The sequence below is a fragment of the Elephantulus edwardii genome, unplaced genomic scaffold (genome assembly GCF_000299155.1).
Source record: "Elephantulus edwardii isolate Elephantulus edwardi_28Jun2011 unplaced genomic scaffold, EleEdw1.0 scaffold00152, whole genome shotgun sequence".
NCBI classification, from domain to species: Eukaryota; Metazoa; Chordata; class Mammalia; order Macroscelidea; family Macroscelididae; genus Elephantulus; species Elephantulus edwardii.
Window position 1 is genome coordinate 6,479,363 of NW_006399902.1, and position 15,162 is coordinate 6,494,524.

Here is a 15,162-nt window from a genome sequence, read left to right on the forward strand (position 1 = left end):
AATTATAGAAAAAAAAATAAAAAAAAAAAACAAAAAAAAACCCAAGATTTTTACGTTAAAAAATAACAGTTTACATATGAATAGTTACTATTAAACAGACAACTCATGATATACTTTACATATGACTAAAGAAATACTATTTCAAAAGGTAAATGCTAATCTAGGAAAGATGCAGTTCCTCTCTTGATAAACAGACAGCTTAAGGTACGTTTACTTATGACAGCTTAAAGTACATTTACTTATTACTAATCCAGAAAAGATGCATTTCCCCTCCTGGTAAAGGGGCAGTTTAAAGTACTTTACATGACTAAAGAAAGAAAAGTAGGATTATAGTAACCAGTTTTGCAGGCTGGAGGCACCTGATGTCAGTTTTACAACTATACTATAAATTTGGATAATCCTGAATTTACCACCCTATCAAATTTTGTTATGGTCCTTTATTGGCAATTATGCTGAGGGAGAAGAGTATATTAGAGGCACTGGGAAGCTTTTCAATATTACACCTAACTTCACTTTTGCAAGACTCTACTACATCTTGACTCTCTCCGTCTGACTTGTTCTTCTCTGCCTCCCTTTTGAAAAGCATTAATTTGTCATATACTTTTCTCACATATCTTCTAGTGTCTCCTGAGAGATGCATATCCTTTTTCCATTGCTAAATTTATCCTTGAATCAACTCTACAATGTTTTCCTCATGGTAGCATAGAAATACATTTTATTCTGTTAAAATAAGTTTCCATTCATATTTCAAAATCTTTAATAGTAATCAGCCAGTTTACTGCATAATCAAGGTTGCTTATTGACAGACCATTTCATTCCATTTTTCTCCTGTAGATAACTTTCAGTAAGGCTTTAACTCCAACAGTTGTTAATCATATTAGTTCTACTTATCAGTAGGCCCCCAAACTCCATTTTTAAAAGAAGTGGAAAATAAAACCTTCTGTGCTAGAGCCATGTTTTCTTTTTCTACAGACCAGATCTTAGAAATCAACTACCATTAAGCCAGGCTTTGCACAAAATGCTTCTCCCAGACTAAGCCAGTTAGTTTTACCCTTATTGGGTTGGTTTTGTATCTGTAAGATGCTATTTAGAGCCTTGTTCTGAAGGTCATTTGCAAGGTAAAGATACGTATGTATTTCTGAATTTCCTTTTTTAAATTTCCTTCTAGAAGTGAGCCTGTGGTGAAAGAGGTAGAAACAGTTATTTTCTGCTTACATACATAATACTTCCTAACAAAGAAAATGTTATATATAATAAATACCTTTATTTTGCTAAAAATTTAGAAACATTCTCAAGTTTACTTGAAACACATTACTTGAAAGTGAAACAGCTATCTTTTAAAATACATTTATATTTTATTGCAGAGAATACTCTAGCAAGAATTCCATGCATTTAACATTATTTTTAAGAATGCCATTGCACAAGACTTTGTAGGGATGATCTCTTTAAATACAAATGAGACAAGCAGCTTCTGGAATATTGAGTATATTTATTTTTAATTTAAAGTTCCTTAAAAGTAACTTGATAATGTAATTTACCAAACCATGTTTATAGTAGCAACATGGAGAGATAAGTTTATTTATAATGTGAAAAAAATTTACGGCATGGGGGAAATCAATATATTTATATTTTTAAATCATACACTCAGATATGCTGAATTTCCATTAGATAGATACATTTTGTCAACATTGTTAAGGCAAAGTAATATTATTTGTTACTTTTTTCTGAGCCTCTAATTTTTTTGTGAAATTCCATTTTTATGCTTAAATATTACTTTACAAAATAATAGCAAATAACATTTATAATTGAAACATTCTCAGGATACAGGTAAAGTGAACATGGCCATTCTGTTAGGCCACAACACAAGATAAATTTTTATATTATTGGATCAGAAACTAGAGTACAAAATACATAGTTGGTTGAAAAACCGCCAGGATAGTTAAAAGCCTCTGATTTTTCATTCTGATACATTGCCTTCTTCTTGATCTTAAATTTTAGGTTATCAAATATTTTTTATCACACTTAGATTGGAGTACTCTCTTCCTTAGGAATTGTTCCCTTAGATGGCTGCTTATTTCAGGGTAAATCTTTAAGACCCCACACTACCCTGTATTACTTATTTTTCTATTGTAATTCTGCTTTGTCTTTCTTTTTTTTTTTTCAATTTTGCGAAACAAGTGAAAAAGATTTATTAAGGCAATAAGACAGAGGCATAGGTAGTGAAAGGTGGGTTATGCAAAATAGTGAAAAAGAAAGAAATGGGGAGAAAGGACCCCTAGAAAGACAAGGGTGAAACCAAACTTTATGGCATGCCATCAGCAGAAAAGCATGGGGAAAGAGACCTTGTCTTATTCTTTATTCAGGCAATTATGTATACTTTTTGAAATATAGTTAAGTGAACCCTAATTAATTTGTATACAACTTTCACTGCAATAAAGTCTACTCTTAAAGAAATCTCAATGTGCTTTAACAGTGTTTTCCCAGGTAATAACCTATCTTAAGTTTTAAGAAGTATTTGGACTATAAAATATTCTCATACTCTGTGAAAGAAACTTATGAGTGGATCTTTGGAGTTTGTCATAATAAGACTTTACATATTTACTCAATAGCATTTGGGTTCTGTGTATATAACAAACCTTGCCTCAGTTTCTGAAGTTGTAAATTTTTATAGGAGGAATTAGCCCATCTTTCTTGTTCTGAGCAGCTATTGGATTCAAACCATCAACCTTTTGGTTAGTCGCCCAACATAACACATTATTCTACCCGAGCTCCTTGATTATAATAAAAACTCAAAAAACCTCATTACTGTTCAGTCAGAATCAACTTGTAACTGACTCTTTTGCAACTTTATTCATGTTCTATATTGCTATGAGCTCTGGGGGCCTAATGGTAAGGAGTTGCACTGGCAACCCAAAGACACACTGTTCAAATCTGCCAGCTACTCCTTGGGGAAAAGGTGTGCAATCACCTTCTGTGCAATTTACACCCTTTTAAAACCCACTGGACTGTCAGCTACGAGTGGATTCTGACTCTCCAGGACACACAATAACTGTATTTTGGATTTTACATGTGAAAAAGGTTTCAAATAAATACCCTGTTAAAGTTTCTTGGTTTTACTTTATATTTTTTTTCAAGATTGCTGTGTTGATGTGTATGGATGTAGTTCATTTATTTTAAGTTCTGTGTAAGTACTCTACTATGTGAGTAAGCCACAGTTTCTCTATTCCTTAGTTCTGATGGATGATTAATTAGGCAATTTCTAATTGTTTATTAGGAACACTAGTAGCATGCTGAGCATCATCACATATGCTCTCTTGTGCAGTTATTTCAATAAGGTGGACTTGCTGGACTATAGGATATGCATATATTCACTTACTAGTTATTTTGCCAGGTGGTCCAGGAACACTAAATTATTAATAAATCTATTTTAAAATAGGAATAAGGGCAATTTTAAATTGTGTTGCTAGGCTACAGTATTCCTAGTGCACCTATTGTTTGATTTTTGCTGTGCAGTATTTGAATTCTTTCTTTGTTTCTCTAATCAGTGATAGATGATGAGCAATATTGTTTTTATTAGCATTTTATTAATTATTATTTCACCTAATATAAAAGTAACAGAAATGAATACTTTGACAAATACAACAAACTTTAAAAATGACAAATGAACATGTAATTCAGACATTATAAATTGATTCCCGAATCATTTAACTTATTTTATACTCACTTTAAATTAGTACTAGTATCAGATGCTTGATTTTAATAACTAGTGGCTTGAGAAACTATGACATTTTCTTTAATTATCCTGTTATTAAAGTAATTGTATTTCACTCAACTTCATAATATATGTTAAAAATGTTAACAATTTCATTTTAAAAGATAAGTTTTTCTTTCCCTTAAGATATTACATAATTAAACAAATTAAGTAGTGCAAAGGAGCTTTGGGAAGATTTTAGTTCTGTAAATGCTAGATATTTTTTAATAAATGCTTTTTTGGTAAATTCTAGAGTTTAAAAATATTTTAGTACTTCAAGAAATTAAGACCTTGTGTTTCAACATTCTTTTTAATAGGTTTATCTCATGTACTTTAAGAAATAGACTGAATCTTAACTGCAACAGATGTGTCATGCAGGGAGTATCCTGGTTTAAATTCTGAAGTACTTTCACTCCTGCTTGCTTCTCCTTGAAAACGTCTCAAAATAAGTTGACACATTATTTTTCGGATGTTACTGGACATCAGGAAATACATGACTGGGTCTAAACAACTGTTGAAAGATGAGAGTACCAGCATGATCTCGTTGGTTTTGTGAATGATTTCCTTCCAGTGGCAAGACGACTTACTGAGCTGTGAAGAAATGTAGATGAACCGAAAAGTATGATAGGGTACAAAACAGAGAGTAAAAATGATAAGCACAATAAAGGAGTTCCGGGCTGTAGTAGCATATTTACTAGAATTAGGAAATTTTGACCTCCTTTTAGAAATTCTCAATAGATTCTTACCTATCTTAAGATATGACAGGATTATTAGTAAGAAAATTAGCCAGAACATTACCACAAGGATGAAGTTAAAAATTGCTTCTCCTATTGCATTATGCTTATCTCTGTAATGGAAGCACATTGTGGAGCTAGATCCTTCTCTTTTCAATGTTAAAACAATCATAGTTAAAAATCCAACCAGAGCAATCACCCATACTACACAGCAAATACAAATACTTTGTTTGGTTGTTATTGCCTTCCGTTGTGGTATAGACCGGTTAATTTTTAAGTAGCGATCCAAACTGATGAATCCAAGCAAAATAATGCTAATGTACATGTTCATATAAAACAATATCCCCACAACCTTGCAAAAAATCACACCCAGTATCCACTTATTTTGGTTAATGTGATACATTATTCGGAATGGGAGGCAGAAAATGAGTAAGAGATCTGCAATGGCAACATTAAGTAGATAAATCTGGATAGAATTTCTTTTGCGGTGAATACTCAGAAATACATACAGGGCAATTATATTTCCAATCAGTCCCACAATGAAAATAATAGAGTAGAATGTTGTTAATACATTAGATAGTAATTTTTCATCCATGTGGCAGTTAATAGTCACATTTGATGTTTTTGAGAAGTTTTGTGGTGATTGGTCACTATAATTAGCTATAAAGTGCATTTCATGGGAGGAGAAAGGCCAGCTACTGACTGAAGTTGTCATCATTGTTATGGTTTGACTTCTCATTGTCTTCTGTGGGGATCAAAAAGCGAAGATGACAAATGACATGTTCCTTGTGGGTCAGTGTTATGTCTTCAAATTTTTCCTATAATAGAATGCCAAGTATTTAGTTATTTTTCTATTTTAAGAACAGTTGCTTTAACTTAAAGCGTAAGTAACAAAATTATTTCTTTTTAGACATTGTGAGAAACATTACCTTTATCTTTCTCCTTCCTTGGGACTATTTGGATGTCTATACTCTCTATGTTCTTTGCTATGCATCTGAGAGCTGGATAATGAATGAGAATGACAGAAGAAGAATCAATGTCTTTGAGTTGGGTATTGGAGAAGGGCACTGAATATCCCATGGACTGTCAATAGGACAAACATTAATTATTGGAAAGCATGCAGCCAGAGTGCTACATAGAGGCAAAGATGATAAAGCTTTATCTCATATACTTTGAGAATATTGCTAGGAGAAGCTATTCATTGGAGAGGTAGAAGTCGGTGGAGGAAGGAAGACCCTCAGCCAGATAGATTGACACAGTAACTGCCACAATGAACTTGAGTGTGCCAGGGAGTGTGAGGTTGGCACAGGATAGGATAGGGTTCAGACCTTTAGTTCATAGGGTTGCTATGGGTTGTACTCAACTCAATGACTCAATGTCACCTAACAACAACAACAACTCTGTGTGAAGCAGCACTTTTTAACCAACAAACAAGCAGCAAGTGCAGTAGGATTTTAGATAATGTGTTACTGTCACTTTTCCTATGTGTGGTATATATTCAAGATTGTTTAAATTACAATATTAAAGCAAGGGAGATTATTGGGAGAATAGAGATGGAAGTGAAAAAAACAAAACAAAAAAAAGCTGCTATTTTTCAAAATTGAGTATCCATTTCCCTAAAGGTGCTTTAGGAAAAGCATAGCCTTGTGAACCTCAGAATTGCTTCCTGTCTTGATCCTGTCCATCATATATGGCTTTTTCAAGGTTTGAATGTGTATTTATTCCTACAGACTCTTTTCAAACCTTGAGTGCTGTACTATAAAAATAATCATAGTAATTTTTAACTAGTACAACCATAACAATTAATTTTCTTGTTTGACATTGTACACAGAGGAAAATTTGGAAGTGCTTAACCTTAAAACTCAACTTATAATTTTATCAAGATGAAACTATTTTTGTAGATGGTAAAATTCAGATTTAAATTTTTGTAGAGGAGAGAAGAGTGATCCTCACAAAGAGAGAAGCTATCTAGAGAAGAGGAAGTCTTGTAATCCCCTGGTTAGTAATCAAGGGAGTGTAAGGAAGACTGAGTCTAGTCTGTTGTGTGTCACAACCGTAGAAAACAGATTTCACAAAATTTCTAGAAATAAATAGGCACATTTCTCAGGCACGAATTGAGATTCTAAAAAAGAAAGGCAATCTGGAAAGAATGGCTAACTGCCAAAAATAAAACTGATAATACAAAGTACCAGGAAGAAGAATCTGTAAAGAGACTTGTGTGGCTATGTAGTGAGTGCTCAAAAGGCTCAGGTGGAAACACCATACCACTGAGTAAAGGAAGTTGAGACCCATAAAATGAAGTGACTTTGAGACCTCAGCTCAAATAATTCCAAAAACACATCTGTAATAGTAAGGCTAACAACCAATTCTCATTTGTTTGTCTCTGTATACCAAATGCTTAGCCCAACGAATATTGTGGAATGAAAGAGGAAATATAAAAGAAATCTATATTAAGTTCTGCATATGAGTATTAAAATTGTTAATTGTACATGCAAGGAGAGACATTTCAGTGTATTAACAGAAACATAATTGTGTTAGACTGGTATTGCTATTATCATTAGGGTGAGATGACTGCAATAAAAAATGAATTCATAGTTATGCAGTGTTGGATTTAATTTAGTTGAATTCACAGATATGTAGTGTCTTAAATAAAGGTTATAATCCCAGTTTGGTTATGAACCAGGCTGCTAGAGTTTTACTCAGAAGACAACATTTCATTCTGAGCAGCACACTCAGAAAAGGCTGCTGGACTCAATGAGGAAGAGAGTTCAAATCATATGATAGGAGCAAGTTGAAGAAATTGGACACCATACTCCAGAGATGTGAATGCTTCATGAGGACATGTTAGAAGGTAGAACAAGAATTAGGGATTGGAAATTGCAGGGACAGATGTTGCCTTCCTTTTAAGGAAATTATCTTTTTTTAGATCAGAAGGCTCTATCCTAGCAGGTAAAAAGAGTCTTTTTTGCCTCAGATAAGGGATTTTCCAAACTACTACCAATTGAGTATTTTGTAGACGGGTTGGTTTCTCAGTGATTCTTAATTTTGGCTGCATAGTATAATCCTCTCGAAAGACTTTTAAAGATACCAGTGCCTGGTTCCATTCCCAGATATTTTTATTTAAGTGTCTGGAATGGTTGTCTTTGAAAGCTCCTTTGGGATTCTAATTTGCTGTCAGAATTGAGCTCTTGAGTTAGGTGGTAAAACTATTGACTAATATTTATTTAACACTTGCTGTGTATCAGACGCTGTGTTTAGCACATTTATATAATTTAATTTGTGAAATCCTTACAGTATATTTGTGAAGTAGATATTACCAAAAAAAGGTAATAAAAACACAAGAAGTTATGACCCTTTATCCGGGACTGTACAGCTCTTATATGATAGTGCCTAAGTTAGGACACAAATCTTTTGTGACTGAAAAAACTGGTGATCTATTTCATAAAACCTCATTTTTTCTTACCAACATGACCAGAAACTTTCTTTATGAATTTTGAGTTGCAGCAGCAGTACTTTGGCATGGCTCTCTTAACATTAACCATATTAGCAGTTTTAAGAAAAGATTATGCCATCTGTTTGTTTCTTGGGAAAATGTATTAACCTTTTTATTTTACATATCCATTATGGTAAGTAAATAAATTAAAAGTTTTCATAATTGCAATATATCCAAGTTCTCAGCATATCTTCCTCCTCCCTCCCTGTCCTCCCACATCTTTCCCAGCTCTACTTCTAGACATGCTATTCATGATTAAGATGTTTCTAGAAAACTATTAGCACAAAGTGCATATCCTGAAACTATTTGCCTCAACTCTATTCTGCAAGTAAAATAACTAATAGTTATTTTAATAGAAATTAAGAGTGAACATTTCTTTTTTAAAATTTCTTTTCATTTTATTATTATTTTTGTGTATGTGTACCGTTGAATCCGATCCGACTGGTATAAGAGGAGATAGTCCCTCCTTCTCCAGTGGAGCATCTGGTGGATTCAAACCGAGTGCCTTTGGAATTGCAGAGCAGTTTCTTGCCATTAGGCCACCAGAGCTCCCTAACAGTGAACATTTCTAACGTTATTTTATTCTGGAGGTTGAGAGAATAAAACGAAAGCAAAGTATTTTTTGTTTAAAAGGATAGGAGTTGTGGTAGCCTAGTGGCAAGAAGCTGAGCTGAAATCCTGAAGGCATGCAGTTTGAATCCACCAGTTGCTCTATGGGAGAAGGATGGGCAGTCTCCTCTTGTGCTATTAACTACCCTGAAAACTCGCTTGGAAGGTCAGCTATGTGTTAATTCCAACTCAACGATACACAACAATAATCATCATTTAGAGAGCTCCGGTGGTCTATGGGGTAGAGATTTGTTCTGCCAACCCAAAGACAGTAGGTTTGAACCCACCAAGATGAGCACTCTCCTCCCTTTCAAGTTACAGTCTCGGAAAACCTACTGGAGGGTCAGCTAGCTGTAAGTCCATTCTGACTTGAGGGCAATGAATTGAGTTGATTTGAGCAACCATCATTTAGTATTATGAATTAGATAGTTAGATATTTAGTAACAAAGTAACAAATGAGATTCCATTCCAAATATAATAATGGCCGATTTTTGTCTCCTTTAAGGCTATTTGGCACATCTCCTTGCACCAATAACTCATTAAGCTTTAGATTACAGCATAACCTCTTAAGGACTGACTCGACCACCAGCATTCCCTATCACTTTAAGGTCATTTATTTACAAACTACTTGTTTAATAATGTCAGAAATTGCCAATGGAGACAAGAAATAAGCCATTGTGTTTATGTAGTATACTAATTTCCCAGTAGATATTACTTGTGACACATGTGCTATATTGAAGTGATTGCAGTGGCTTTCATGGCAAGTATTTTTCATTATTGTTACTGAGCAAATTGTGAAGTTAGAAGGCCCAAGGTAATGCCTTGTGCAGGCTACCACTCACCACATTGGCTTTTTTCAAAGTGGCTCATAGGAAAGCCACTGCACTGCAGGACCTAACACATGCTACTGTGGCCCAGATGAACAGAAACTTTTCAAGTGTAATTTTGGTATATTTGTCAAAACAGTACATTGCTATTTTAAAATACATACCAGTTTTGTAGTGGTAGCGTCCTCTTATCAGTTTTTTGCTTTGATTTGGTAATGAATGAGTCATGTAGGCAATGCTTCCAATATTGTATTAATTTCTGCATACAGAAAGTTGAATGCATATTACTTTGAGAATAATGTTAAGAGAGCATTAGGTTTAATTACAATCTTTTGTTTAAAAGAACATTTTTTAAAAATTCAGTTCATTGAATTAACTGACGTGCAATTTACTTTTTTAGGGGGAAGAAGGGTCTATAATAAAATATATTGGAAATAGAATTTATTGTATATGAAAATAACTTAATTTATTCAAGAAGGTTATAAGTTAGATGAGATTTATAATAGTATCTCTCACTGCCTCTTTTATATATATTTTTTATTTTAAATTTATTTTCATGAAACTTTCAGAGACTTGGATTTCCGTTCATTCATTGTTGCACTTTTCTCCCTGCCCATCCCTCCCCCCAATTTTCTTTTCTTTGCCTCTTTTTAAAAATCACTCTGCCAAGTAAATGAAATTATTACCTAGATATTAAAGAAAATAATTAAGAGATTCTGCAGTTTTTGTTTTGGTTCTAGTTTAGTATTTAACCACTATCAATCAGTCTTACTTAGAGACACTTTACTTAGTAATTATAAAAGTAAAATATTACTGGAATTAAAGCACCTTTATCATCATGAATCAGGTTTCACTCTTAATGCTCAGACAATCAGATTATAGCTGAAATAAAAGAGCATTCATTTAATTGAGATCAACGAATACTCACAGTTCAGGGTTTCCTAAAGTAAAAGGAGCTGAACCCCAAACTTCCCTAGATACAGAGGCTTGTGTTGGTCATGTCATCTGGACTCCTCCATCCGGTCGTTGTGCAATTGGTTGGGGTTTTCTTCTTTTTATATATTCACATGTGGTGGTAATTCCCCCCCCTTCCTTGCTTTTTTCACTATGACAACCCTCACACTCCTCTTGAAAATACTGAGCCCTTGCCACCACACAAAATTGTCTAAAATCAATTATCACTTAGCTTTAGGAAATGATAGCTTTTTCTTTTTTTTAAATGAAAAATTACCTTCTAATTTTTTGATAGTTTTGGAAAATTTTCTTCACCTTTTAGAAAAAAATAGATTTTTAAATTTTAAGCAGAAATATGAGCTTCCCATTTTTAAAGAAAAACACCTTTATGATATCTGGACGTTTTTAGAAAACACCAGCCTTGAATTTCTTTCTGGAATAATTTCAAAAATTAAATATGCCCATGAAATTACGTTCTTGAATTAAATACAACTAACATTAGGACGACAGTATTCTTTTTAAAATTATTTTTTAATGTTGTTTATTTGGTCTCTACCTTGTATTAGAATATGTCCATATATTCCTTAAGATTTCAGATTTCTTTTCTAAAACAATGTTATCATTTTAATATTAGATGAGATTTGTGATGATATTCTCCTTTTCTCGCTAAGATAAACTCTGCCTAGTAAATTAAACCATCAAAGAGATTTTGAAGTTTTTGTTTTGGCCCTAGTCCAATATTTAACCACTCTGTCCATTTAGGTAACTGCTGGCTCTGCAATTCAATATTATTTTCCTTTTTTGTGTGTGAATTGTTGTTGTCACTTGAAATGAAGAATAATTGGTTTGAATCCTCCCAACATTGTTATGCTGCAGACTTGTTTACTTTAGGCTAAATATTACTTAACTCATTGTGCTTTAGATAAGATTCTAATTATTTTTGGGTACACTCTCTTGAATATCATACTGTTTGTAGCTTTTAGTTTGCTATAACTATAACATGAGTTAGAATTTTTTAAATTACCAGAATAAAAATAGTTTGCAACTCTTACTTCCCCTTACAGCTTCTGAGAAGAAAGGTGATTCCTGTATTGTTCTGGCAGCATTTTTTTTAAAATTACTAAATAAGTTTCTGTGGGAGAAGGATGGGCAATCTTCTCCCAAGCAACTAACTCCTCTGAAAACCCACTGGAGGGTCAACTATGGGTTGGTTCTGACTCTGGTACACAACAACAACAATTGGTGTCAACCTGCTAACTTTTTAGTTCATGAAATCTGTGTAAATATGTACCATTTCTCTATATTTTAGTTATTTTGCAGACTTTAACCATCCATTTCTAAAATATTGATTCTGCTTTAATTTTTATTTCCCATTTAATAGCCTTATTGTAATTGTGGGTTTTGTCTATTTTCTTTTCAACATGAGTCAGCAAAGCTACCACCAAACACGAGTATGATAAGCCCATGCAGTCTTTCTCTGTCTCTTTAAAAAACAGAATCATTTACAAAAAAAAAGAATCTTTTTCTGGTGTTCCTTTATACCAATTTTTTATCTGTTCATTCTAAATCCTCTACTTACTGTCTTTGTGTTCTTAACTCATTACTATATACTCTTTTCCCCTTACCATTCCTTTCTCCTTTGTGGGGTCTTAAGCTTTTGATTACGTAAAAATAGAAGTAAAAAAGAAGAAATCATATTTACTCATAGCACTGCCTTCCCTTTATCTAAGTTCAAACCCTGCTTAAATCCAGCTCTCCACCTATTCCAGACCCAAATGGTAGGGAACAAACACAGAGTCATGCTAATTGATCTGGCTTCAAATTCATGACCACAAACCTCAAATGGACTTCTGTGTTGCCTTGCAGTTCTGTTCTATTTCTTTAGCCCAGTGTTTCTCAAATTGTGGCTCCCGGACCAGCAGCATCAATATCACCTGGAATTTAGAAAAGTGCATTTCTTGACCTCACCTCAGGTACAAACCAGAAATTCTAGGGGTAGGGACCAACAATATGAGTGATTCTGGTTCTAAAATTTGGGAACCACTTGCTTTAGTCAAGTCTCCTATTCTTTAAAGACTTTTTTACACTTTCATTCTCTTAGCAAACTTCTCCTTCCCCACTCCCAGCTGATGATCATCTTTTATTTCACTGAAAAAAGAGAAGCATTAAGAGAACTTCCTCATCTCTCTGCCTCCACATCTGTTTGCATCTACAAATGCACTGTACTCTACCTTTCTGTTGCCACCATGTCTACCCCATTCACTTGTGCATTAGATCCCATCCCTGCTCCCTCCTAGAATATCAGGTTTTTCTTTTCTGCTGGATCATTCCGTTTAGCACACAAACAGAAATAAAAAGTTCTGAAAATCTCTATAGTTAACGCTAAGGAGTCATCTCTTAGGACATTTTGTTATAGGAAAACTTAGAATAAGTGTATGTATTATTTCACATACACCCCTGTCCTAAAATGGAAGGGCACACCAAAAAAATAATAAAAATCTTTACCAGTAGGAAGAGAGATAAATTAAAAGCTAGACTTCTTTTGAAAGACTATCTCTTTAGTCTCATTTAATCTGAAACACTTCTTGTGTCTGTCTTTCCTTTGTATTTCATGATATGGGCAGTTTTGAAGAATACAGGCCGTTAAACATTGTAAAATGTTCTCCAGTTTGGTTTGTCTAATAGTTGCTTATGCCTTCCAAACCAAACAGCTACTTCAAGCTGATTTTGACTTATGATGATTCCATGTTGTTAGAGTAGAACTGTGTTCCATGAGATTTCAGTGGTTGGTTTGTTATGGAGTGGGTTTTGTGTTTTTTCTTTCTTTTTTTTTTTTTTACTTTTTTTAATCTTTTAAAAATTAATTTTAATGAAAATTTACAAAGACTTTGGATTTCCATTCATTCATTGTTGCACTTGGGGTGGGTTTTTTTTTGAGAGTAGATTTTGCCAGACTTATTTTCCAAGGAAACTCCGGGTGGACTCAAGCTATAGTTATATATGATAGATATGAATCTTCTATATGATTAAATGAGTCATCAAAGGATGATAATTAATGGGTGAAAGTGTAAAGAGTAAAAAGATATTTATATAGTCTCAAAATAGCTTCTGTAGAATACATACATAATGTAAGCACACAAATAAACAGTCAAAATTCTGTAAAAAAAGATCTGACCTAGTACATCCATGCATATCCTGTGCATGTTTCATGGCATTTCAAGAAGTGAGATTTGGCCTCATTCACCCTCATTCAAGACTCTGAAAAATGTTTCTTTTTATCACTGTTGATGTTGTTGTGTGCCATCAAGTTGGAACCAAATCATAGTTGACCCTCCAGCAGGTTTTCAGGGGCTGTAAATCACACAGGAGGAGATTACTTATCCTTCTCCCACAGAGCCGACTTGGACCAAATAGCCTTTGGGATTGCAGTACAGTTTCTTACCACTAGGCCACTTTTATCAAATTCATATAATCAAGGTATTACTATGATCAAGAACTCACTGATCAAGTTTGGTAGTACCTCAACTGTTGTATTACTTCTATTCATGGTATTCTGATTCCGTCCATCATTTCTTCTACATTTTTAGTTGGTTTACTACTTAAAGAGAAGCTTTTTCTTCTTCATCTTTTATTGATTGTTTATGGATTGTGTGGTAGTGGTTATGTGCTTTCAAATCAAAACTGACTTATAGCTGACTCTAGAAAGTTTTCAGACACTATAAATCTCATAGGAAAAAAATAACTCATCTTTCTCAGTAGATTAGAGGAATTTACCAGCAGCTGGTGGATTTGAATCATGTGCTTTTAGATTGGCAGTGCAATGCCTTACCACTAACCCTCTTGATCTCATTTATGGGGTATTACTTATTTTCCACATATTAATTCTTTATCCAACCATAAAACAGTATTTTGACTGGGCATTTATATTGTTGTTGTGTTGTACCATCGAGTTGGAATCAACTCATAGTTCACCCTCTAGGAGGTTTTCCGAGGCAGTAAATTGCTCGAGAAGAGATTTTTGCTCATTTTTCTCCAACAAGAGGCTGATGGATTTGAGCCATATGCCTTTGAGTAGAATCCACCAAGAAACCTTAAACAGTTTACAGAGATCTTATTGTTATTGTAATGACACTGGGTTTGTTTTTCTTTAAACTTACACACATATTATTGTTGTTAAATGCTATTAAGTCGAGTATGACCCTATGCGGAGCAGATCTGAACTCTGCCCTATCTTGTGCCATCCTTATCATCTCTGAAATATTTGAGTCCATTGCTGCAGTTGCTGTGCCAGTCCATCTCTTTGAGGGTCTTCCTCTCTTTTGCTGGCCTTCCACCTTTCCAAGTTTGTCCTTTTTCAGAGACAACATGTCCTTCTAACAACATGTCCAAAGTATGTGAGATGAAGCTTCACTATCCTTGCCTCTAAGAAGAACTCTGCATTTTCTCTAAGACATATTTGTTTGTTCTTTTGGCTGTCTATGGAATATTCGGTACTCTTCTCCAACACCACAGCTCAAGGGCTTTGATGATTCTTCTGTCATTCTTATTCATTGCCCAGCTCTCAGAGGCATAGCAAGTGATTGAAAACACCATTGCCTGAATCAGGTGTATCTTAGTCTTTAAATTTACTCCATTGCTCCTCAGTACTTTGCAGAAGTCCCTAACAGCAGACTTTCCCAATGCAATACATCTTTTGATTGACAAACCAAATAAGTAATCATGATAATGTCATTAGGTATCAAGATTACAAAATCAAAGAAGTAAAAACCTTAAAATAACAAAAAATTCCTAATT

General features: G+C 33.9%; 2 protein-coding genes across 4 annotated transcripts in view; one reads left to right on the top strand and one right to left on the bottom strand.

Annotated features, from left to right (window-relative positions):
• CASK (calcium/calmodulin-dependent serine protein kinase (MAGUK family)) overlaps positions 1–15,162 on the top strand; it is a 428,386-nt gene that overhangs the window by 213,840 nt on the left and 199,384 nt on the right. The window lies entirely within an intron of this gene.
• GPR34 (G protein-coupled receptor 34) lies at positions 4,076–5,224 on the bottom strand. The gene is given in 1 exon segment (XM_006903694.1): positions 4,076–5,224. A coding segment is annotated over 1 exon segment (1,149 nt).